The following is a 26,047-nucleotide window of genomic DNA, read 5'->3' on the forward strand; positions in this document are numbered from 1 at the left end:
GCCATTAAAGTTTGGATCGGGAAATGCCGAATTAGAATCTGAGTTTGATTCGCTGAGCAAGAAACAAGATGGTGAGCCACCAACGGACCCATTGAACTGTGCCAAGCAGGAAAAACGCCCCCTGCTGCACGTTGTGCTCTTTCGCTGAAAAAAAAGCTGGTAGGATTAATCCATACACCTCTGCAAAAGAACAGTGGACTCTCAAAGCACCGGATAACCATTCAGAATAATTCCGGGATTAATAGTTAAAGGACACAGAGACAGCTTTTCTTTTTCTTTTGTTTGTTTGTTTAAGGGGTTATTCAGCCTTTTGCTGAATTGTTTTCAGTTTTTTACATTTTTTTTGTTTTTTGTAATTTATTTGTGGTCAACCTTACATTCTAAGGCTGTAATGGTGTTAACGGAAATGTAAATAATTTTGTTGGGTTAAAACAAAATAAGAAATGGTTGAAATCCAAAAGTGAAATAGACGAAAATTAAATTAAATCTTGCGCCTAAAGAACTAAACTTGATTTAAAATAACACAGTGTTAATTCAAATAGATTAAAGAACTCAAACGTAGAACTTGAAATAAATAAAACAATAACCTAGGTTGAAAATAACATCCTTTTAAAGCCAAATAAAAGGTTTTCAGATAAATAGGATAAATTAACCAAAATGACTGAACTAAAAAGGGAAAGGAAATATCTTCTTTTTCTTCCTTAAATGTGTTGTTGAATGTTTTATGTAATGTGTGTCAACTGTCTATTCTCTGTTTTTACAGAATAATAAGCCGGCAATTTAAACGTATTTTCTGGTCTGGGGTCTTTATTACATGCATAGCTGGACTGGCCATTGGGCATACCGGGCATTTGCCCGGTGGGCCGCTGGCGATTTTTTGTTTTTATGGGCCGATGGATTTTTTATTTTTTTTAGGAAGGGTATATATAATGAAAGGTGTTGGATTGGCCAATTGGTCATGATCGACTCTGGGCTGGACCAATTACAGCCGAGGAGGCCGGATGCACCCTCCCCCTTGTTTAGCAATCACGTGATTTTCGCGCATTGAATGCCAGGAACTCGTGGCAAAACAATCCAAGTACCGCATCAAATGCAAGCATTTGCAGCACCGCAAAACGTTCATTCTCCGGTTCCAATACCTTCTTGTTTTTTCTTTGACGCACAAAAAAGGAATGTACAAAACAAAAGGAGAACAATGCCGGTCCGTACAAAGACAGACTCGACGAAAAGACAAAGAAAAGATGCGAGGAAAAATCAAAGGAGTGAAAGTGTCAGACCCTTATGAGCACACAGAGTGGACAAAAGACGTTAGCGTGCTGCCCAACTTTCACCACGCTCAGATTTATAATTATACGGTTCTTGGAGTGAGTGCATACACTCATGAAGTTTAGTAACTTCAGATCACTGCAACAAGCCCAGGTACAGTTTACCGACGGATGGGTGCAGGACCTTGAAATGACCGTGTAGAAAGTAAAGACCATCGTACGAACAAAGGTAAGTTTACCAGTCTCACAAATCGTCGTCATAAATACACATTCGTTAACCGTTTATTAATAGGACCTTTGAGCTCAACGGTAATTAATTAGTAGTGGAAATAATTTCTGGTAGCATCACAGAAATGTAGCAGTGACAATAATACTGTATGCTGTAATCGCACTGGACAATTAGTGATACAAAACAACTGTTTTATCCTGTGAATAAAAGTATATGTTTTTGTCAATGTACCATAATAACAGAAGCGAAATGCAATATTGTGTCAGGACAATTTACTATTTATGCACAATAAACAAAGGAGCGACAATTTCTGTTCAGCGCCAGACTTGCTTGTAACCCATATCACCAATTATGTTAAGAAAAATGACGCATTAACTACAACAGACTGACCTTTGTGGGAATGCTTGGAGCAGACTAAGATGTGAGCTGGAGTGTTCTGAGACATTATATTTGGTATATCCAGACCATCCGTCGGCTCTTACTTCGGAAACATGGCTTAAAAAATTTCTCTTCAACGACGTAATCCGATAAAAAAAAAAAACGATCTCTTTACCCGTCGGCTTCCCGTGGCTGTCATGCGACCGGCTATTGCAGTTAATAATACAACAGCTTCTTGCCATTTTGTGGGTTTCTTTTTATCGCTGTGTAACTGAGTTCAATTGAAAGCCTGCGTGTGCTAGTACCTCTTGCCACAAGTTCCCAGAATCCTTTACGGTTTTACCCCTGAATGACGTCACATTTTCAATCTTTATCCTGGTGGGCCGGTCTCTAGTCAAAATGCCCGGGCCGATTTTTTGTCCCAGTCCAGCCTTGATTACATGCTACACTCATTACTACTCTAGTGGTCGAACCCAACTGGTCCTAGTGTACTGTGACGACTCCAGAAATGTTAGATATGCAGCATTTACAGTAGTGCAGTTAAGATAAGTGGAATATGTGGATAACTCCTACAGAGGCTATATAAAGTACTAGTGGTTGTGAGTGGTGGTTCAGTCCATGTTGTTATTGTGTGTATGAGGGTACAGTTATCCATTTGTTTGTTTTTGTCCATTGTGTGTGTTCAGTTCAGTTGGTTGTGGGTGTGTGTATGTTCAGTCCATGAGTTTAATGTGGGTCAGATGTCAGAAGGCAGAGTTCAGGAGTCTGACAGCTGTAGGGAAGAAGCTGTACCTGTTGTTCTTAATCAGGAGGCTCCTGTAGCGCCTCTCAAAGGGCAGGAGGGTGAAGAGTTCAAGTGCTGGGTGACCCCAGTCTACTCAGTCTCAATGAGTAGTGCCCAGTAGCACTGACGCCATTGATCCACTACAGTTCGCATACCAGCTTAATCACTCTACAGACGATGCCATAACACACCTGCTACACATGACGCTGAGCCATTTGGTCTCTGGCAGGGGAAACTATGTTAGGATGCTATTTGTGGACTACAGTTCTGCATTCAACACAGTAATCCCCTTAAATCGTTTCACCAAGTGGAAGGATCTAGGACTCAGCTCATCACTGTGTCAGTGGATCCTCAACTTTCTCAAAGACAGACCTCAATCAGTGAGGGTGTGAAATCATGTCTCTCCTGCTATCTCACTCAGCACTGGAGTGGCACGGTACTGTGTTTTAAGGCCCTTGCTGTACTCATTGTACACCTACGACTGGTTAGCCATGTCATGCCTCCATTTCAAGTTTGCTGATGACACTGTGAGGGTGGGCCTGATCTCTGATAACATTGAAAAGGCCTACCTGGAGGAGATCAGGAACCTGCAGAACTGGTGCCAGGAGAATAACCTCCTCCTAAACCAAGGAGCTGATTGTGGACTTTATCACACAGCAGGTGCGAAATTACGAGCAATAGTGCACCAATGTGGCCCACATAACAGTGTGTAATATGCATTTTAATGAAATGCATTTAATAAAATAAAATAGCGCATCGTCAGTGGTGTGCTAATGGAGTGAGTAGACAATTTCAGATACCTGGGTCTTCATATCACACAGGATCTGTCATGGTCCTGTGACATAAACACTCTGGTGTCTCTTCTTCCTCAAAAGACTTAGAGACTTCCATTTACTTCTGAAGGTGCTTAAGAACCTCTATTCATGCACCATCCAGAGCATTTATACTTGATTTTTTATTTTTTTATTTATTCTTTTACTTTCAGTGGCCGGGAATTGCACAGCAATAAGCATTTAACTGCAAGTTGTTCCGTGTATGATTGTGTAGCTGACAAATAAAATTTTGAATTTGAATTTTATATGTGTTGTATTTTTCTTTTACTCGTTCACAAGCAATTATTCTCCCAGGTGAACAACATACATAAGAAATCCATCCATCCGCTTATCCTTTTTGCGGGGGGCGCTGGAGCCTATCCCAGCTGTCATAGGGCGAGAGGCGGGGTACACCCTGGACAGGTCGCCAGTCTGTCACAGGGCCAACACACAGGGACAGACAACCATTCACACTCACATTCACACCTAGTGGCAATTTGGATTAGCCAATTAACCTATCCCCACAAGCTGCATGTCTTTGGACGGTGGGAGGAAGCCAGAGTACCTGGAAGGAACCCACGCAAACACGGGGAAAACATGCAAACTCCACACAGAAAGACCCCGGCCTGATGGTGGAATTGAACTCAGGACCTTTTTGCTGTGCGGCAACAGTGCTAACCACCGTGCCACCGTGCTGCCACCATAAGAAATCCAGTATACATATAAGCTATAGTATATTATATATGAATGTATCTGTCCATTGGTTAATTACAAAAGCTTGTAGAGGCAGGAGCTCACAGTACAAGCATATGCCCAACCTAATATAAGATTGTGTTTTTTACATTATTTCATATGTTTTGTTTTTTTTAAATCTATGTTTACAAGTGTAAAGAAGTCACTCAACTCAGCTCTGTAGAGTGGTTAATCATAATGAAGTAGTTCATTTCAACTTGTAGGCTCAATCTGATCTTCATACTTTTGGCAAGCAGATGGCACCAAAGATCACTGTATTGAAAATCTTTGAGTAACAAACCCTTAAGTGCTTCAGAAAGCTTCATTAGGTGATCACTACTATAGGAATAAAACCACAATACAACCAAATGGCAGCAACTTGGGTTGAGTGGTGCTCAAACACTCATTCAGACTGATGGCAAGATATTAGCAATCTGTCTTTCTTTATCAGTTGACAGCAATTACTTTACAAATGTTTGACAATCTCTCTAAAAGCAACTGCTGTTCAAGTCAGACTGTGACTGTTTGCAGAAAGCCTGCATCCTATCAGGTGACCTGTGGCAATCTTCCTTTCCTTTGGTTAGTTGCACAGGTTCAAATGTGGTGGTGAATCTGCAACATCCACAAACTCTGGACTTTCATTTGGTCCCCACAAGTTGCAGAATGTGTGAAATATGAAAATTTAATTATCCACTTCTGTCAAAAGTCTGCAAGATGTGCAGATTCAGTGAGTGAAGATCCAGGAAAACACGACAAACAAGAATTGAGCTTAACGGCAAACAGGCCTTTTTATTGAGACTGATTGCAAAGATAGTATAATAAAGGGGGAAAAAAAACACAAAATGGGAACTGAAACCTACGTTGAAGAAAACACTGGAAAGTTTGACAACACACAAGGGGCATGAGTTCACCAAGAAAAAAAAACAAAAAAACCCCCCAAAAAAACAGGAAGTAGCAGGACACAAAGACCAAACACGCTAACTTAAGACAGACAACTGAGTAAACAGACAAGACTGACTTCACAAGGAGACACAAAAAGTGAAACATGAGAAAGAGACAGTGGAAATAAGACAGGAAACAATTAAGTAAAAAGACAGCATACAAATGAAAAGATGATGTATCCTCCTGAGAACCACCCTGTACGTTTGTTCTCTGTAATGGACATTTGTTTTTTTGTCTATAATATTTGGACTTATTTGAGGTACCTTACTAAGTCCTAATGTGGCAAATAAAGGACGTTCTGGGCTTTCAATTGATATCTTATGTTTTTGTATGGGCTCTTTTAGCTTCAAAGAGGTAGGAAATCATAAAACGTTCTCTCTGTTCTCAGGAGGTTATTAGGGAACTAAGACAATAGGATGGGAATACGGGGCGACAGAAACTAAATAAAAGACAAGACGAGACGAGACGAGGGAAACAACAAAATAAGATGGAACATACAAAATACAGAGCTGCAGACTAGAAAATGTACATATGAAAGTAATTGTACATTCAAAATATGTAACAGAAATACATTTGGCCTGAATAATGTTTGATAAACTCATTATAGCATAATGCTTGTAACAAGCTCTCTTTCAGATGAAACGCTAAAATATGTATTTTTTTGTTTTCTTTTATTTACAGAGTTACAACCTGAAAATGGCAACAAATAGTAGGAATAAGCCATGAGCAAATGTGAAGGCAATTACAGAGTTAATGTGAAGAGAGTTATACACATACACACACACACATATATATATATATATACACATATATATATATACACACACACACACACACACACACACACACACACACACACACATATATATGTGTGTGTGTGTGTGTGTGCGTGTGTGTGTATATATATATATATGTGTATATATATATATATCACATTAAGAGATTTGATTGAACAAATGGGGTGCTGTCAATGCTGGTCTGTCTGTTGCACAGCATCCCTTCAAGCTGGCCCATCAGCCCAAAATTGCACCAGCCCACAGGGAAAATGACCATAATGTCAAATTACCAGTTCAGCCCTGCTTTTGATGCAAATACATTTGTACCCAGTTGTACAACAGTTAGTGTTTGAGCGGGGGCAGCATAAATGCATCATGCGGATAAGAAACTAAGAAAATCGACAATCGATATTTGTTTAATTCACAACTGATTAGAATTCATAAAAAACAAAAGCTTTTAAAACAAAGGTTCAGATTTAAAGATTCTTAGTGTCTAAAATAGATGACATAAAATATTGTATTCAAATGCGTGTAGATATTGTATACAAAGTACAATTTTAATGGCTAGTGTAGTGGCCTTTTTATTGTTAGAAAAGTAGTCATCATCATCATCATCCTTTATTTATAAAGCCCTTAAAAACAACCACAGCTGACACAAAGTGCTGTACATAGGAACTATATAATAAAAGTACATAAGATATAAACAAAAGAAAAAGTAAAATAATTAATTAAATTAATAATTTCATTACAAGAGAAACTAAGTTTCACTGAGGTTGAAAGCCAAAGAATAAAAGTGGGTTTTAAGAAGCGATTTAAAGGTGGACAGTGAAGGGGCCTCTCTAATGTGCAAGGGCAAATTATTCCATAATTTAGGACACACGATAGAAAAGGCCCTGTCCCCTCTGAGCTTCCTCCTGGATCTCGGTACCTCCAGGAGCAGCTGGTCAGCTGACCTTAGAGACCGACAGGGTGTGCGGAGATGAAGAAGTTCAGAGAGGTAAGGCGGGCAAGATTGTGAAAGCATTTAAAAACAAACATGAGAATTATCTTTAAAAGACACAGGCAGCCAGTGCAGAGAGATAAATCCAGGAATTAAGCTCTTCTGTGTCAGAGGAAACAAAGTCAGAAGGGCCACAGAGCTGATTAAAAGCAGCAGAAAAAGGCGCAGCAGTGGAGGGGTTAATAACCCGACAGCGCCAAGCAGCAGCGCGAGATTTAACTGCAGTATGTGTAAAACCAACGTTGAATAACACAGGCATATGATCTGAGAGTGCACAGTCACAAATCTAGTTAGTGACAGGCAGACCATATGACAGAACAAGATCCAGTGTGTGTCCATGCTCATGTGTAGGGCCAGGCACGGACTGTACCAGGCTAAAAGAGTCAATAAGGCTTAAAAAAGTCATTTACCAGTGGCTTATCAGGACAACATACATGCATATTAAAATCTCCAACAATAAGAACACTATTAAAGTTGGGCATAATCTCATTTATGAAGTTGTTATTGTATTTCGGGGGACGATAGATGACAGTGCAGAAAACCGTGTTTGAGCGACTCACCTAAAACAAGGTAAGTTCGAAGCTGGAGAACGAAGGCTGTAGAAAACACTGCTTACATTTGTGATCCTTTTTGTAAACAGTCGCTGTGCCTGCACCTCTGCCTGACGTCCGTGGCGAATTAAAATAGCACAATCCATTGGTAAAAGTTCAGATAGAGCACTGGACTCACCAAACTCAGCCACGTCACAGAAAATCAGATCACGGGAACTGACGAAGTCCCAAAGAATAAAAGTTTTGTTTAAAAGTGATCTGGCGTTCACCAGGGCAATCCTGGCAGGAGCTGGAGCACCGGTTTCAGTAACTCGAGAAACCCGACGCAGCAATCTCAGGTTTCGATGATGTTAACGGCGGAGGTTTAGCCTGGGAGGGCATGGGCAGCGAGGCCAAGGAGCATCATCAAAGCCGACCACAGGCACCAAACAGGCATCAACAGGATCTAGGAAATGCCGAGATACAAACAATCTTGGAAATAATCCATGTGCTGGTCGGAAAACAGCAGAACAATTCCTTAGTTAAACCTTTAGCTTCACCAGCCGACCGCTTCATTTACCCCGGCAACGATAACGCCTTCGCCGAGAAGGTAGCCTAGGAACCCGGTACAGGTAACCCGGGATTGCCGATACAACTGGGGGCAGGGGTTGCTGCCACCAGCTCTAAACGACACAATATTTTGGACCACAGGTTGGAGGTCCAGTAGTGTCTGGCGATCATACTTTAGCAGAGACTTTGTTTCGTGGATGACAAAAGTTAGAAATAATATAAACAGGAACAAACTTGGCAGTGACAGACGAGCAGCCACACACACCGGCGCCATCTTGATTCACCCATGAACAAAATTATAAGGCTGTTCTAACAAATGGATTTACATCCAGATGGATGTCACCAATCTTCATCCAGATGGATTTTATATAAAAAAAATGGGCCACTTTCCGTGATGTACAATTTTCTGAAGATTTGATATGTTCTAATTTTGTAGGCACTTTCACGAATGATGAAATCTGATCCCAGAAGACGAGTCTGTTTTTTGTCACAACCCTGCACAGAATAACTTAGTACTGATAAATCATTTGCTTCAAGAATGTTAAATATAACTGTATGAATAGTTACTTGTCAGTTTCTTTAGTGAAACGCTGACAGATGAGCTTTTTGTCAGACTGATTTAGTTTGTTGCTAAAAATGATTTGGTACTGGTACTTCTATTCAGAATTCTTTCACGTCAAAGCTTATTTCAAAATACCCAGGTCTAGTAGTAGTTGTCATAAGTTTTTAAAGTACCAAAGATCATACAGTATATCATAAAAAGGAAAGTTTCCCTCCAACAAATACACATGTATTTGTGCTTTTGTAGAGCATCTTTGAATTATAACACACCTCTCATAAAACATTTATGTCTAATTGTGAATCATGCTTTGTAAATATATGTTTTATTAAATGTATTTTTTTCAGAATGTATTTTTACCCAAAGATAGATTACTATGCAATACTTTTAGTAGCCTAGACTATTTGGGATCAAACAGAGCGACGTACAATGAATGAAAATGCGTTTGTTATTCTTGCCTGCCTTAAAATGTGAACTCTCGGTTTTTCTTTTTCACAGCGACTGTGAGACAGTAGTTGGAAACTGAGCAATTTTGAAAATAAAATACTAAACAGTACAAATAACTGAGGCAACGTCAGAAAAAACATGTTTATTGCTGTTTATCATGTGAGAAGATTAAGCAAAGCAAGTTACTAGATCATTTTGTAATTGACCGAGTTAAATGAAATTTAAAGAAAGCCAAGTGAAAGTTAAACTATAAAAACATTAGATCTTGCAGTATCATTAAGAACTTTCCCCCACATATCATGCATCGACATCAACAGTACAGTTTGCATTAGCACGCATTCATAACAGAAGCCACCACAGGCGTCTTTGCAGTTGATAATGGCTGTTCAGCTAGATGATAACCTTTGAAACAGGAGACTTGGGAGACATGAGCCTGAAAGATTAAGATGTCTGTGGGATGTCTTTGAAGAAGTCAAAGGTTGCCGTACAGTTGATTCTGCAAGAATTTTGAGTAAAAATTTATTCAGTTTTAATCTAAAATGATTCTTAAATAATTAGCTTTTTTGTTTTTTTCCAAACACAACAAAACAAACTAAATTAACTTTAAATAAATCAAAGTCTACGTAGCAGGGATTTGTTTCAAAAAAAGTTCATCCCTATAAATAATTCAAGTTCCTTACACTAACCTTGGCATTGTTATCAAGCATAACAAAATAAATTACTTTAGAGAAAGTATAACATTTTTAAAAGATTAAGTAATAATCTGCGATCAGTTTGGATGTTGTAATGTTATTTAATGAAAAAAGTCTTAAATTTGGTTGATTTGGATTTTGTCATTCACTGCAACACCACTAACCTCAGGGTTGAAAGGGGATGGTCGTCTCCTGTTACTGTATCAAACAACATAGAAATGGAAGCAGGTTGTTCAAACATAAAGAAATAAAACACATTGGTATGTCATTTAAAGAAAAAATTGCATGAATAAAACTCACTCCTTTGGGGATGGACAGCGTGGTTTGGACACAGCTCCACAGGTTACATTGCTGCTGTGTTTACTATGGGGGTTAAAGAAAATAACATGTTAGTTTATGACTGTTTTTACTATGACATTATGGCAGTTGTCGTACTGCTATGAATACTTACGTATAGGCAACACTGATGTTCGCAGTGCAGTCTTGGCGTCTGCAGAATGTATAAACATTTTTTTTAAATATTACTTAATGTGTGTATGTATATTTCTTTTATATAGGGAAATTTAAAAATTATATAAAAACAAACAAGAAGACTACAAATACTACCTTGAAAATCGGCTCCAAAATGACTGCCTATAGAATGAAAACAATAATAATAATAATAAGAAGAAGAAGAAGACAAGACAAAGGAAAGATTTCAATTCAGTTCAAGTCACTTCAATTCAGTTATTATTTAAACAGTGCAAAATCACAGGAACAGTTGCTTCTAGGCACTTTACATTGCACAGTAGAGACCTAAAATAGAGCAAGCACTTGGCAACAGGAAAAAGAAAAACTCTCTTTTAACAGGAATAAACAGCTGGCCGAACTAGGCTCAGGGAGGGGAAGCCATCTGCTGCAACAGGTTGGGGGTGCGGGGAGGAAAACAGGATAAAAGACACATTGTGGAAGAGAGCCAGATATTAATAATAGCTAATAATTAAATATAGTGTGGCATATAAACATAAAGTGAGTGAAAAAAGGTCAACGAAAAAGAAGTCCCATTGGTCTATTGCAGCTTAATTAGGGAAGGATTCAGGGTCATCTAATCCCACTCTAACAATATGCTTTATTAAAATGGAAACTTTTAAGACTAATCTTAAAAGTAGGAAGAGTGTCTTCTTAATCCAAACTGGGAGCTGATTCCACATAAGAGGAGCCTGAAAGCTGAAGACTCTGCCTCTCATTTTACTTTAAAATATACTAGGTACCACAAGTAAGCCCACAGTCTGAGAGCTTATACGGTACTATGAGTTTTTCAGATAAGATGGGGCCTAATTCTTCAAGACCGTGTATGTCATGAGAAGGAGTTTAAGTTTAATTCTGGAATTAACAGGGAGGTGATGAAGAGAGGCCAAAAGGGGAGAAATATGCCCTCTCTTTCTAGTCTCTGTCAGTACTCTTGCTGCAACATTTTGGATCAAGTGAAGGCTTTTCAGGGAGCCCAATTGCAATGAATTACAGTAGTCCATCCTAAAAGTAAAATATGTATGAACTAGTTTTTCAGCATCTGAGACAGAATGTTTCTAATTTAAGAGATATTAGGTAAATACAATAAAGCAATCCTACAAATTTTTTAATATGCACATTGAAAGGTCAAAGGTCAAACCTGGTCAAAACAACTCCAAGATTCCTCACAGTGTTACTGAATGTCAACGTAGTGCCATCCAGATTAAGCATCTGATTAGATACAATATTTCTAAATAGTTTAGGGCCGTGTTCAATAACCTCAGTTTTATATGAATTTCAATGCAGGTGGTTAGAGGCCATATAGGTCTTTAAGACATTTCTGCAGTTTTACTTAAGAAAAAGAAGGAGAAACAACTTTAAGAGTAAAAAATTGTACAATCTAAATCCAACAGCACCTGGGCTTCCTCTCATGTTGCCATGCCATGCGATCCTCTTCTTTTCTATTAAGAGTACAATCAACAGGATATTTCCAGTTAAGCATTCATATCAGGGTTACAAATGGTGGCTTTCTTTTTTTGTTTTCCTTACCGGGAAAATCGACTCCAAATGGACCTCCTATTTTGAAAGCAAAGCATTGTTAGTTGGTTTGTTTTACTGTATTTCTTCAGTTTGCAGAACACTGATGATATACCTTTTTTCTGGCCTTGGTGGTCTGTCTCTGTCATCTGTGTATCTCCTAAATATTTTGTGAGACAATTAGGAGTCAGTTTTTTTAAAATGCAAGGCACAGTCTATACACAATAAATCACATGAGTCACTTTATTTCATTACATGATACAATGAAGAGAACAGTCACAAAGGAATCCTTCAAAATGGTTACCTGGATAATCTATCCCAAAGTGATCTTCTGTGAAATTACAGGGAGAAATATTTACAGGGTTGTTTTGGTGGAGACGTTAAAAAAGAAAAAAATAACAGTTATTAACAAATTAGCGACATTTTTCACACATGCTTCTACAAATATTAGCTCAAACATCACATTTATAGACATCAGGTGTATAAAACAACCATTGCAACCATCAACTTTTTTTTTTATCATGTTGCTCATAAAGCTCATTTGACCATCTCAACTTCATTTTTCTGTGTCAGATATGATATGACTGATAAAACTTATTTATATTTAATTAATATGGATATGTTGTTGAAGCAGGCTCTGGATGCTTTTAGATTCTTTTGAATCATTTTAGAACATCTTTAAAGTACGAACTCCTGTATTCAGTTGTGATGAGAGGTCTTGACTCATGACTGAATTATGTCATTATTATTCACTTTTTATGTTAAAATAACTTGCCTTTTTTCTGGTCGAGGTGGTGGTTTCAGTGATTCATCTGTGTGTTTCCTATATTTGGTTGGAGGAGAAAAAAAACTTTTCAACTTCAGAGTCAACACATTGTAACATCGTTACACAGACAGCTGCTATCAATATCAGAAATATGATATGATATAAATTAATGTTATATTTCCTCAACCTTTTCCTCCAGATGAATACTGCAAACACTGCAGCTAAGGTGATTATGATGAGAGCCACAAATGAGACTGGAAAGGCCACTGGAGCAGCACTTGTAAACTGGTACATCAGTGATCCTGGTGATGTAGATACATTTGAGGTTAATAAACACAATTCAACAGATGAAATACTTCGATAACATATAGAGTAGAGATAAAGTGTCTCTGCTAACCCTTCACATTTAAGCTGACTGTGTGGGCTTGTTCCCTGTTACGCCAAAAGATAGCGTTACAGGTGAGGTTTCTGACTCCATCTCCTTCAGTAACAATAAAAGTGATTGTGGAAGTTGTCTGCCAGGTGCCTCGTGACATCATGATCTCTGAGACCTCACTGGTGAGGTGAGAGACACTCCATGAGAACACCGGAGGATGTGATGAACATGTGTGTGTAACAGAACACGAAACAGTTATAGTTGAACCAGCATCAACTTCTTTTGGAACGGGGGTCATCACTGGTTTTTCTGGAGAAGCTGAGCATGACAAACACAAAGAAGATTATACTTGATACTTAGAAAGCAATGTGTTTGTCACATTTCAGTGATCTACAGTGGGACTCCAAACCTTTCATGATAATAAATACACAGCTGTTGTTGAATGTATGTGTCTCATGTCCTTTCTCTGCATAGAAACAGAAGGGTCCGTTGTCAAAGGGCTTGATGTCATCAATCTCCAGTGAGCAGTTTCCCTCATTTAGATTTCCTAACATTTTGGTTCGGCCCTTAAAATGGTCAATTACATAGCTTTGGCCATTATGGAATACAATGTCTCCGCTTTTTTTGGACCAGATGCCACGGGTCATCGGTTCATCATCTTTGTACTGGAAACTGCAGGGAATCACCACACAGGAGCGCGTCAAGGCACTAAATCTTAAAGGGACGTCGGCAGGCAAAGCAGAGGTTGCTGTAATGGGAAAAATGTTAGATGCTGGTTTAAATTAATCCTCTTGAGATGTGACATGATGAAAACAAAAAGAGTTTGAGAGTGCTGGCAAGTGCACTTACTGTAATTTTCAAATGGATCTCTCTCATATTCTGGGAAAATGATAACAACCAATTAATAACAATTCAACATCTGGAGGAGTATCTTTGTGTTTTTGGAAAGTTAGATGAAAGCAGGTCTCATATGTAAGGTGTAAGCCATAAGCCTATTGGTTCAGATTTATAGAAACAGTTATAAGACTTATAAAGTGTTATAAAAATTGTTGGTCCCTGGGCAATAATGGAGACAATCTTTTAAATCTAGATGGAGGCAGGTTTTATGCTTTTCTTTCTAGTTTTCTCTTTACAAATGTTTTGTGGCACTTTTCATCCATCTAGCAATCCTTCAATTTTCTTCTGCTGATCCAATTTACGCTCATAGGGTGAAAAGTGGGGTACACCCTGGACAAGTTGCCCATCTATTACAGGTCTGGCACTTTAATGCACATGTAAAATGTCTTTCTGGATACATTATCTAAAAGTTTTGTATTTCTCCCTCTTTTCCCTTCTCAGTGACTTCCAGCTTATGACTCAGCTATATGTTCATATATAATGCCCAAATCAAACACGCTAGCTTTAATTCTAGTCAAGCTAATGGCTTCCTCTTCTGCTTGTGTATGTGCTAACCTGAGCTAATTGGCGGCTGGCTTTATTTTTTTAAATTTTTTTTACCAATCTAACAAAATCAGTTTTCCAACAGAAAGCTAATAGGTATATTTTGTAAAGTATCAAACAATCAGGAGGGCGACATGTAGGAACTCACGTTTTACAGTAAGAGTTGCAGATGTTGAGAACTCCCCACTAATAAACTGAGCAGTGCAAGTCAAAAGTTTACCATCATCACTTAGGGAGGGAATAAAAGTTAGATTTGACACTATAGTGTATGTATTGTTGGGAGTCTGTTTGGTGTTTAATGAACTTTGCATGTTGTTGTAGTTCCAGATGACACTTGGTGTGTTTTTCCTGCACTTAAAGATCACAGAACAAGTGACATTCTTCACCATGCCCTCTGTTAACTCCCCTGGTGGTTCATTCATAGTGATTTCCTGAAATGGACCTGAGCAAGAAAGTTAGAGTGAAGCTTAATGATAGCAATTGTTGTTTAATTCAAGTAAAACCTCCCATTAAACTTACATTCAACATTGAGTGGAATTTCCTTGGTGGCTTTCTGACCCCCAGAGTAGCTAACAGTACAAGCCACACTCTGGTGCTCTTCCTTTACTTCCCAAACTTGTTCTACTCTCCTTTCCCAAATCCCATCAGATACCAGTGTGTCCGTGATCCGGTCTTTTCCAGGTATACCATTTAGGGTTACGGTTGGGGGAGCAAAAATACATGCGTGGCGCACACTGCAGGACACAGTGCCCTGCTCTCCCACTCTGGGAGTACCAATAATATTTAGCTCTGGTTCTGGTGCATGTTCTGTGAATAAGAAATATTTAAGAGCTATAGTGATACAGTAACTTCTGAGTTCTATGTTCCAGAAATATGAATGTTTACATAATTGTAGTATTTGTTTAACAGCCAGTTTGTGGGAATTAAATGCATTGGTTACTCTGTTATACTGAATATTTTACTGCACATTTGTTAGTTTGTTTGTTTTTTTTATAGAAAAGCAACAAACCAACAAAATAAATTTTAAATGACTGAATGTAGTGACAAGTGAAGTCCTGACTCAAGCTTTCTGTAATCATTTTTTGGATTTAAGTTGAAGTGACTGTAAATGGGAGTTCAATGACACTTACCTGAAACAATAAGTTCAGTAGATCCATCATAAAATGAGTGACCTACGATGTGGTAGGAAGTAATTGCGTTCTTATCTAGCCATGGATAAAGTCGGTCATGGTTGTGGGACCTCTCCAGCCTTTCAATCTTAAGACTACAGTTCTGCTCCACCACTGATCCAATTAAACTAGTTCGACCATCAAACTTACTAATAACATTCCCTCCTTGTTTGAATACAGCTGGAAATCCATTGCCTTGGTACAAGTACCACATCACTTGAAGGTCATTCGGCTGTGAGTTTTTGTAGGAGAATTTGCATGGAATGATGAGACATGATCCCTTCAACCCAGTTATGGTGCTTGGAGCAGTGAAAGACCAACCCCGATTGAGTATGTTTCCTGCAAAAAAATTAGAAAAAAAAACTTTTGAAGAACTATTTAATCTTAAAAATAAATCTTAACAGACAAAACAGACATGGACGTAGCTGCCATGGCCAGAGAAGAAAGAGAAGAGGTAGCAAAAGCAGCAAGATGAATAAGCTGTAAAGTTATGGGGAACTGAAAAGCTGCTTAAAAGCCCATTGTAAATAAAGACTTTGCAATCACATTGCCGAATGACGGTCATTCCTACCACACTAACAACATTCATTTTTTTCTGGTATATATCTACTCTAATAACTTTTTGTCTGTCTGTCTGAGCTTTTAAATGAAGATAATTACTATTTGCACTTACTCTTTACCCGCAGCCTGATGCTCACTTCTTGTGTTTGCCCCCCCTTGAATTTTGCAAAGCAGGTAACAGATCTCCCGTTGTCGCTGGGTGAAGATTTAAATGACAGTATGGAGATGGTCTTCCACTGAGTCTCCCCCGGTACCTTTTTTGTATTAGTGGATGCTGCCACACTGCCATAGTTCCATGTGAGAGTTGGTGTATTCTTGTGACATGTGTATAAGGCAGTGCATGTTACTTTGCTATCATACCCTTCAAGAAATTCATCTGATGTAGAGCTTATATTCAATGGCGAAATGGAGCCTGAGATATAAATGGAAAATGTTACATTTTCATGTCACATTAAATTCAGTACATGAAATATATTGCACATTGAATATATTACATGGTACTCACATTCAGCATTCAGTGGAATCAACCTTTTGGCACTCTGACCCGCAGGGTAGTTAACAGCACAACTTACACTCTGGTGCTCTTCTTCTACTGTCCAAGTTTGAACTATTTTCCTTTCCCAAATCCCTTCAGATACCAGACTGTCCATGTTCTGATCAATTCCAGGTAAACCCTCTAGGGTTAAGGTTGGGGGAGCAGAGAAACATGTATGCTGCACACTGCAGGACACAGTGCCCTGCTCTCCCACTCTGAGGATACCAATAATGCTCAACTGTGGTTCTGGTGCATGTTCTGTTAATTCAAAGCAAAAATTGAGAGCTACAGCAACACAGCAACTTTTGAGTCATTTGCAGGAAGTAATAACTGCAATTAAACAAACTCAGTTAAAAGTGATAGGGAAGAAAAAATACAGATAGCTGAAAATAAATATTTCTTCTCATTATTTTATGTGTCTCTCTTAATGGTTTGATATAAGTATTGTAGTTTTAAGTGTTATTGAAATACATTTATTGGGTTTAGACAACACTGTGCCAGGAAAAAGCTAAAGATTCTAACTACAATTTATATGCTGAGGCAAATCATTGCAAATTATACATGCACAAAACTAAAATACAGATAAATAATAAATAAAAAATAAATCAGAGAGGACTCAGTTTGTCATGGTAAGGGTTTCTTTCTGTAGTAACTTGGATGTCTATCAATGGAATTAAAGTTGAATTGAAGAAATTAATGAATGCTTACCTAAAACAATAAGTTCAGTAGATCCATCATAAAATGAGTGACCTTTGGTGTGGTAGGAAGTAATTGTGTTCTTATCTATCCATGGATAAAGTTGGTTATGGTTGTCTGACATCTCCAGCCTTTCAATCTTAAGACTACAGTTCTTCTCAGTTACTGATCCAGTCAAGCTTGTTCGACCATTAAACTTTCTAATAACTGTCCCTTCTTGGTTGTATACAGCTGGGTATTCGTTACTCTGATACAAGTACCATATAACTTGAAGGTCTTTAGGCTGAGAGTTTTTGTAGGAGAATTTGCATGGAATGGTGAGACATGACCCTTTTAACCCAGTTATGGTGGCTGGAGCAGTGAAGGACCAACCCAGATTCAGTATGTTTCCTGCAAAAGAGAAGAAGCTTTTGAAGCACTTTTGATCTTAACAAAAAATAAATAAATATTGGCAGCCACCAGTGCTACCCCCTGCCTCCTATGTTGCAGGTATGGTATAAATTTGAAAACCCCAGGTGATTTTCCAAAAGTTGTCCTGTGAACTTAAACCAGATGACTTAATTCTTGAGTTATTGCATTCTCAAACTCAAGTGCCCTCAATGGTGGAGCAACAACAATACCCTCAGCCTTTTATGCCTAACACTTAAAAAGGGCTCACACTCTGTTTGAAATGAAATGAACTTGAGACAAAACTAGTGATGGGTCGGTCGCGAGCGAAATGGCTCTTAGAGCCGAGTCTTTGACGTGAACGACGTGAGCCGTCTCTTTATTGCGAGCCGTGGTTTTTTTTTTTTTCTTTCTCTCACCCTCTCTCTCGCACTTTGTTTCCGCTTCACTTCGCCAGCGTATGCGAGCCTTGTGCTTTGCCCTGGGCAGAGGGGGGAGGGGCGGTAGTTACACTCAGTAGCACAGGAACAGAGCGGAGGGAGGGAGAGACAAAGAAAGAGAGCCAGGGACAACAACGTCACATTAGAAAGGTATAGTAATCATCCACAACTATTTTCAGTTGCAGATGATAAAGGATTCTGAAAGTTTATTCATGCAGGTCCATATGACAGAGAATAGGCATGTTCTTTTTGTTTTCATATTATAATTTATATTTAATTGTGTTGTGGTTTGCAGTGTTTTGTGTTGTTTCACTTTAAATTTGTAAAGGGGAAAAAAATGAAAATTTAAATAGTTAAAAGTTGAAATGTGAATAGTTGATTTTTGTATTAAATGATTTATTTATTACATTTTATGTGGAGTGGATAAAAAAAGTATATTTACGGTGGCCCCTACAGACAAATCACGTACAAACTCAAAAACACGTAAAAACACATACAAACTCCAAAACACGTAAAAACTCAGAAGCACATAAAAACTCAAAACACGTACAAAAGACAACAGAAGTGCTCCAGGATGCTAGTGTGCAGTGTTGAACTTTTGTTACCTAGTGGATACACAAGCCAGCAAGTACCAACGACCGGATTTGGTCTATGGTAATAACAGGTAAATGAACTTTTTTTTTAAAAATTATTTGACTATATATGAATGCTTGTGTATAAGTACACAAACAATACACATATGCTTTTATGCTTTCAATTGTGTAATTTAAGTGATCTAGGTAGCTCTGTTTTGGAAGTTTAGTTCATGCTAGAAATGTGTTTTGGAGTTTGTACGTGTTTTGTCTCTAGGGGCCACCGCATATATTTATATATAGACATATATAAATAAAACCACTTTTTTTTTTTACATTAGTAATTTCTTTTGTGCATAATTTTATATTATTGTCAATAATAAATTAATTAAAGCAACAAAACAACCTGAAGAGCCGGTTCGGAGCCGAAAGAGCCGGCTCTTTTTAGTGAGCCGAACCGATAGAGCCGGTTCTCTAAAAAGAGCCGGAAATCCCATCACTAGACAAAACATCTCTTTGCAACTTTGAGGAATAATAACGGAAAAACATTTGTGATCACATTATTACAACCCAAGTGCATCTGGAGTTAATCTGGGAAACATGATGGAAGTTTTCTTTTCATGCATCTCAAAGACAGAGAACAATATTAGCCTCCATTATTTGTATTTGTATCTCTAAATGTTCCATGTCATTTTACTTCTGTTTTGGTCTCCACCACTGCTGAAGAAACTATTTGATTACTTATGTGCTGAATGGCACATTGTATACACTGCCTTATTTGCTTCTGCTGACATTGCAAGGACTTGCACATTACTCCCTCTAACCCTAAAAATCTTACAATTCAGTCTCTGCATCAGGTCTAGTATCATAATAGATGCAAGTCCTCTGTCAGTCATTGTATTTCTGTAATATGTCTTGATGCATGCTCAATCATCCAGGTAAGTAAATCCCCTAAAGTTGATTCTGTTTACCTGGACATAGCATCTTTAGTGGGAGAAACGTTTTGTCACTCATCCAAGTGACTTCTTCAGTCTCAGATGACTGCAGGTTTCCCCAATCTTATAAACATAACATTTGCATAATGACTGAAACTAGCACCACTCCATGAACAATCAGCTGGGAGGTCAGTTCCTTGATCATTAATATGTAAATTCCCCTGACCATTGATCCACAACCACTGATCAAAGCTCATTGGTAAAAGACCACTAATCAATGACTATGAGCAGTGTTGGGGAGTAACGGAATACATGTACCGACGTTATATATTTAACCCTTTAAGACCTACCATAGAACCAAGTCTGCCAGAGCTTACTTTATATTTTTACATACTGTAGTGCCATTTTGCGGAGCATTTCAAGTTGCTATACATCAATACAACCATCCATCCATCCGCTTCCGCTTATCCTTTTCAGGGTCGCGGGGGGCGCTGGAGCCTATCCCAGCTGTCATAGGGCGAGAGGCGGGGTACACCCTGGACAGGTCGCCAGTCTGTCGCAGGGCCAACACACAGGGACAGACAACCATTCGCACTCACATTCACTCACACATTCACACGTAGTGGCAATTTGGATTAATCAATTAACCTATCCCCACAAGCTGCATGTCTTTGGGCGGTGGGAGGAAGCCGGTGTACCCGGAGGGAACCCACACAAACACGGGGAGAACATGCAAACTCCACACAGAAAGACCCCGGCCTGATGGTGGAATTGAACTCAGGACCTTCTTGCTGTGCGGCAACAGTGCTAACCACCGTGCCCAGCACGGTGGCACGGTGGGGCAGCATTATAGCCCAAATTTTAATAATATGTGTGCATTAAGTCCATAGTAACTACATAACATGCAAAAAAGTGCAATAAACTTCAAAAAAATTGTAAATCGTTTTTTGTTTTGTTCTTTTACATATATTTCTACTTAGAGGAATTTAAGAGGTTTATCCCTCAAAACTTTAAATACAAAAAAGTTGCAAAAAATAGTTTACAACAACAGGAAATTTATTTTGAGTGTCTTCATAGTTTTATTTTTGAGATACACCAATTTTTATATATACTGCAGAAAAAATAAATCCTATAATGCAAATTTGCAAAGAAAACAGCATGTGCATCAAAATAAACTATTTAAAGCAGTGCAACTTAAGGTCTAAGCATCCCACAAACTATTCAGAAAAGCATAAAGTCAAACATGACTTTTAAAAACATCAAGTAAAGGCTTATAAGGCCTGCAAGTAAAAAATTACATTTCCCGCAAAAATCATCACTTCCGGTTTTGGGCAGGTAATGGCGGACATGCGATAGTTCGCGTTGACGTCTATTTCAATGTAGGAAGTGTTATGAACAGCTGATCGGATCGGCAAAGCGTGTTTCTGGAATATCATGTTTTTGTTGCAGCAAGTCCTTTTTATGCAGTTTTTGCAAAGCTATGTGGAAAGAAACTGTGACCTAGGACAAGTTGAGAGCATAAGATGTAAGTACAACTCCTCCGGTTTCCTATGCAAAAAAAAATTATTGCGCTAGCTTACGTGGTTCCAGTTCTACACGGATTTAAAAATAGTTACGCAAAACAGCGTGCCCGCTCCGACCGGCTTTAAAGGGTTAAAATACAAAATATGAGTAACTGTATTCCATTACAGCCCAGAACAGCTCAACAAACAACGTGCAGCCTTCTGAGAGTCCAAAAGGAAGGTCCACACTGCAAAGGTCAAGTTCGGTCTCTTCTACCCAGCCACTCTGCAGTTCACACACAACGGGAAACGCTTGAGGTTTCCCGAAACCTGCAGTGGCGCTGGTCTACATTAATAATAATATCCCTGTTGATGGCAGCTGGATCCACTCTTACTGGCTGATTCAGACTTTGTGAAGTTCATTACAGAACAAATAGATTTTTTTCTACAGGTAAATAGGACGGATGGCATCTCAGCTTCGACCCTCTGGGAGACGCTTAAAGCGTATCTCCGGGGACAATTTATCTCTCATTGTGCATATTTGAGGACGAAGAAGTATAGGAAGATTGAGGAGTTATCCTTAGAAATCAAGACCCTGGACGGACTCATAGCTGGCTCTCCGACCCCTGATTTGATTAAGAGGAGAGTGGCCTTACAAACTGAAATTGATCTATTAACTACTACCCAAGCAGACAAGCTCATTTTGAAGTCTCGTGTTATTTCACAACTCATCTTATCAGATGGCTCATCAACTGAGGATCATCAAGCTATTAACAACTATTTTAGAGAGTTTTATGCTAAATTATATTCCTGAGATTCAGCACCAGCTCAAAATAAGTTCAACGCTTTTTTTCCAATCTGAATATTCCTATAATTGACTCTGACTGGAAAGAACAATTGGAACAAAGTCTGACGCTGGAAGAAATTAAAAATGCAATAACGTCCCTTCAGAGTGGAAAAGCCCCTGGTCCAGACGGGTTTCCAACTGATTTATATAATCAATTAATTAATTAATCCTTTGTCCCTCTTTGGGGGGAAACTCCCACTGGGTTTAAATCTGGGACTCTCCACCATTTGACCTTAGAACTGAAGAAGCTTCTCGGATGAGAGGTGAAATGTCTTCAAGCAACTCAAAGAAGTCCAGATGCTTTTCTTTCCAAGCTCCTTAGACTATTCAGAATATTCTACTCTCATTGAGTAACGTAACAGAATACGTTACAAAATGAAAGACCGTGGAGTCCTTGAGGTAGCTCTTCTGTGTGACGAGCCACTGAAGAAGTCACAAAACGTTCCTCCCACTGAAGAGGCTACGTCCAGATGAACAGAATCAACTTTTGGGGGTTTCTGAGATATGCATTCGAGTATTCATGAATGGTTAAAAAATGCTTAATTGCTGATAATGACTGCAGGCACCACTGGAAAACTTGGTCATCTGCCTATTATTATTGTCATTATTATGAAGTACATTTCAAAAGCATATATGTAAACTATGATTAGGTAATATCACTTTTATTGCAGATGTAGTTTGTGAGAGAAAACAAATGCAGGACAATCCTATAAATGCTGTAAGAGTTTTGGGTGTATGGTTAGCTGTTACATTTAATAAATTTAATTTAATAAATATTTGTACTCACTTTTTACCCGCAGAGTGATGGTTGCTCGTCGTGTCTGACCTCCAGCGAAACGTGCATAACATATCAGCAATCTTCCATTGTCATTAGCTGATGCTGTAAATGTCAGTGTGGAGACAGTCCTCCACTGAGCCCCCCCTGATAATTTGCTAGTATCAGAGGAGGCTGGCATATTACCATAATTCCATGTCACAGTTGGAATATTTCGATAGCATGTGTATGAAACAGTGCAGGTTACTTTATTTGGATCTCCCTCCAGAAATTCATATGATGCAGAGCTGACAGTCAGCCCTGAAATGGAGCCTGGGATACAATTAAAAATGGTTAAATATCAAAGATGGCGTAGGATAAAATGCAATTTACTTTCACCACTTACAATTTGAGGTTAAGGTTTTAGATGCTGATGCAGAGCGACCACCACGGTGTTCCACATAGCACTCCACAATTTGATATTCTTTCTCTATGAACAGAGTGGTTGTCACCATAGTTTTGGATCTTCCATCAGATAGACGGCTATGAGTTAGACGTTCGTTTCGCAGGGGGATGTTGAGCCTCAGACTTGGGGGATAAGTGGGACAAGTGTGGTAAACACTGCATTGCACTGTTACAGACTGCCCAACCACTGTGTTCCCAAAGATCTCGATAACCGGTGGATCTGCTGTGCCTTAAATCATAAAATGTGAAGATTTACATAATCATATAACAACATAGTGATCAATTTATAATGAAATCTTAAATTATTTACCTACCCACTACTTCAACTGTTACAGTTGTGTCATAGAAAGGGTAGGTTCTCCATCCAACATTTTCAGGATCCACCCAGGGATAAAGCTTCTGACTGTGATCAGCCAAGGTCACTGGGTCAATCAACAGACTACATGTCCGATGGTGTGAAGAACTATATACACGTGTTCTTCCTTTAAATATGTCCAACACATCATTCCAGTTCCAGTAGTCATATACTATTGGATATCCTCTGCTCACATACTGATACCACACTACACGATCTGGTCTTCTAGGTGGATACTGATAGTAATCATAACTGCAAGGGATAACAAGACAGGAACCCAACAATCCTTTGATATTTCTTGGCATTGTTACCTGCCAAGCACTGGAGCTGCACAAAATATATCCTGCAAGAGAATCATGACGCAATGAGAGAAACTGAAATATAAAACACACAAAAACACACGAGTATATATATATATATTGAAATGACCATACCTAGGCTATAGATGCACAGGAAAAATGGTCCAGACCCAGACATCTTATTAATGGTATAGCATTCCTGAAACAAATATATGAAATATAAACTTACTAAAACCTTGACATTTTATGATGTTTTTATTACAATATGATGACATCAGTCAGTTATGTTGTCTTTGTGAAGTCATAGGGTATCATATTGAAAAAATAAAATGTGTGTTGTGCTACTCTCTCCACGTTCTGTCATGTGACATATTACTTGATGTGGTTTCTTGAAAAAAAAAAAACTTTCAAGGTCAACTTTGACCTTGGGCACTAACAATGAAGATCAAGATCAAATGCTTAGCCAATACACGTACTCATGACCCCTTAGGCTTAGTATTTCTTGTTATATTTGAAGACAATCCATAAGATATTACATGTATTATAAAGTCTTTACTAGTTTTTACGTTTGGTGTTACCTTGATCTTGACCATCACTTCATTTTCACCAAAATTAAGTATAATATAATATTAAGGGATTGATCTCTATTATATTATGGTCCCATCCCTACTACTGTATGCATCGGGGTACAGTGGTGTCTTCGAGTAATATATAAACGGTACTGTTACAGAGTTTTTCCAGACTGTAGTAGGTACAGCATTGTTTTCTAGGGTCACTTAAACAAAAAAAAGAGTTTTAATAGGTTTTAAGAGGGTAATACTTGGAAAGCATTATGGATATAGTCAGCACCCAACCCACTTTCTTACTGACTGAAAGACTATTCAACCAGAACAGGTTTTCACGCCAGAAAAAAGGCAATTATTATATATATAAACAATCCTACGGGAAATTTTTTTTCTTTATATAACATTAATCCCCTCCGCCCCCATTTGTAAAATGGAGAAGTGGAGAATGCTACATTTTAAAACTACAATTCTTTTTCTGAACAAATTTTGTCTAATAAAAAAACTTCTGTTGATATTACTTCAGCAAAAAGAAAAAAAAATAGTGATTTACTTACCAACACAGATGAATAGTCATGAAGACACAAGTAACACTAAAAATGCAGCTTTTTAAGCACCCAGTGTGGGCGGAGGGTATGATTTTCCACCCACAAGTGGGGAAAAGCTCTAAAACCTAATGGTGTGTGTCAGGTTGAATAAACTATTAAAGTTGTGGTTATTTTCTTAACAAAACAACAGAATTTAAAAAGTGTTTAATTTTAATTTAAAAAAGCATAACTGAATAATTACAGTTACTATCACTTTGTTCTCTTTCTCACTGACCTTCTTGTGATAAAAGGTTTTTAAAATCAATTGTGCAAATGTGCAGTTAGAAAAACATTAAGTCTTTTAATTTTCTTGCTCATAAATACATATGACCAGAACCCAAAATGTCCCTTTGTGTGATAAGTGTGATTTATGCGATAAGTGTAACTTATAAGTAATTTATAAGTTACACTTTTAAACTTTTCAGGGTGATAAGTATGACTTGTCTTTGTGAAACTTGTCAGTCCAACTTCTTGAGGAACTTCTCATAATTGTTGGAGGAAGTGGCTAATTTTATGCTTGCACTGAAGGAACTGAGAGAGATCATAAATTTTTAGAAGTCAGTTTTGTTTCCTTTGTGCAGATGCATGGTGGTGCTGGCAACCCGTTCTCACTCCCAAAGCGTAACATTTTACGCTAGGTGACAAATCGTCACCATATTACGTTTTCGGCTACCCACCACGTTCCTAAATGACGACCTCGGAAAAAGAGGAAATATGAGAACCGTCTGGACTGAACCTACACATGTTCGCTCTTTTTCTTCAAATCGCTTAGAAACACGCTATTTAACATCATTAAAGACCTGGTTAAGGTCAGGAATAAGGTTATGGTCAGGGCTAGGGATAAGGTTAGGTTTAGGGCTGGAATACAGGTCTGGAACGTCTACTACCGCGGGAGCGTCATTGCACTGGATTCCAGCCATAACCCGCCGCGTACCATAAGAACGCCGAAGGTCTCCTTTCGCGTTCCTCAGGAACGCCGCGGGACGTGACAAAACGTCCACATGTTACGCCTCGGGAGTGAGAACGCTCTGGTGCTGGTGTTTGTGGTTGTGGTGGG

The 26,047-nt window shown here is 38.5% G+C and overlaps 1 protein-coding gene across 1 annotated transcript; it reads right to left on the reverse strand.

The window, feature by feature from the left end:
* Nucleotides 1-9,177: 9,177 nt before the first annotated feature.
* Nucleotides 9,178-24,985, reverse strand: LOC146658883 (uncharacterized). Its single transcript, XM_085422622.1, has 25 exons — nucleotides 24,961-24,985; nucleotides 23,976-24,039; nucleotides 23,501-23,884; nucleotides 23,128-23,415; nucleotides 22,755-23,054; nucleotides 17,297-17,674; nucleotides 16,559-16,846; nucleotides 16,166-16,465; nucleotides 15,454-15,831; nucleotides 14,843-15,130; nucleotides 14,472-14,765; nucleotides 13,733-13,762; nucleotides 13,293-13,631; nucleotides 12,905-13,201; nucleotides 12,695-12,809; nucleotides 12,517-12,564; nucleotides 12,046-12,072; nucleotides 11,857-11,901; nucleotides 11,754-11,780; nucleotides 11,621-11,665; nucleotides 10,323-10,349; nucleotides 10,168-10,206; nucleotides 10,017-10,079; nucleotides 9,881-9,914; nucleotides 9,178-9,520 (listed from the first exon to the last, which is right to left on the reverse strand). The coding sequence occupies exons 2-25, from the start codon at nucleotides 24,016-24,018 to the stop codon at nucleotides 9,497-9,499; spliced, it is 4,101 nt and encodes a 1,366-aa protein (XP_085278748.1). The 5' UTR covers nucleotides 24,019-24,039; nucleotides 24,961-24,985; the 3' UTR covers nucleotides 9,178-9,496.
* Between the last annotated feature and the right edge of the window lie 1,062 nt (nucleotides 24,986-26,047).

This window comes from Rhamphochromis longiceps, linkage group LG11, assembly GCF_057381845.1.
Source record: "Rhamphochromis longiceps isolate RC_006_pf linkage group LG11, R_longiceps_female_GT1.1, whole genome shotgun sequence".
Lineage (NCBI taxonomy): Eukaryota > Metazoa > Chordata > Actinopteri > Cichliformes > Cichlidae > Rhamphochromis > Rhamphochromis longiceps.

Bases quoted from the DNA above. Each gene is read 5' to 3' on its own strand.
- LOC146658883 (XM_085422622.1), bottom strand. From the start codon at position 24,018: ATGTCTGGGTCTGGACCATTTTTCCTGTGCATCTATAGCCTAG. The intron at 17,675-22,754 runs GTGAGTACAAAT...TCTCTTTTGCAG, and splicing joins CATCACTCTGCGGGTAAAAA to GAAACATACTGAATCTGGGT. The intron at 16,847-17,296 runs GTAAGCATTCAT...TTGAATTAACAG, and splicing joins TACTGAACTTATTGTTTTAG to AACATGCACCAGAACCACAG.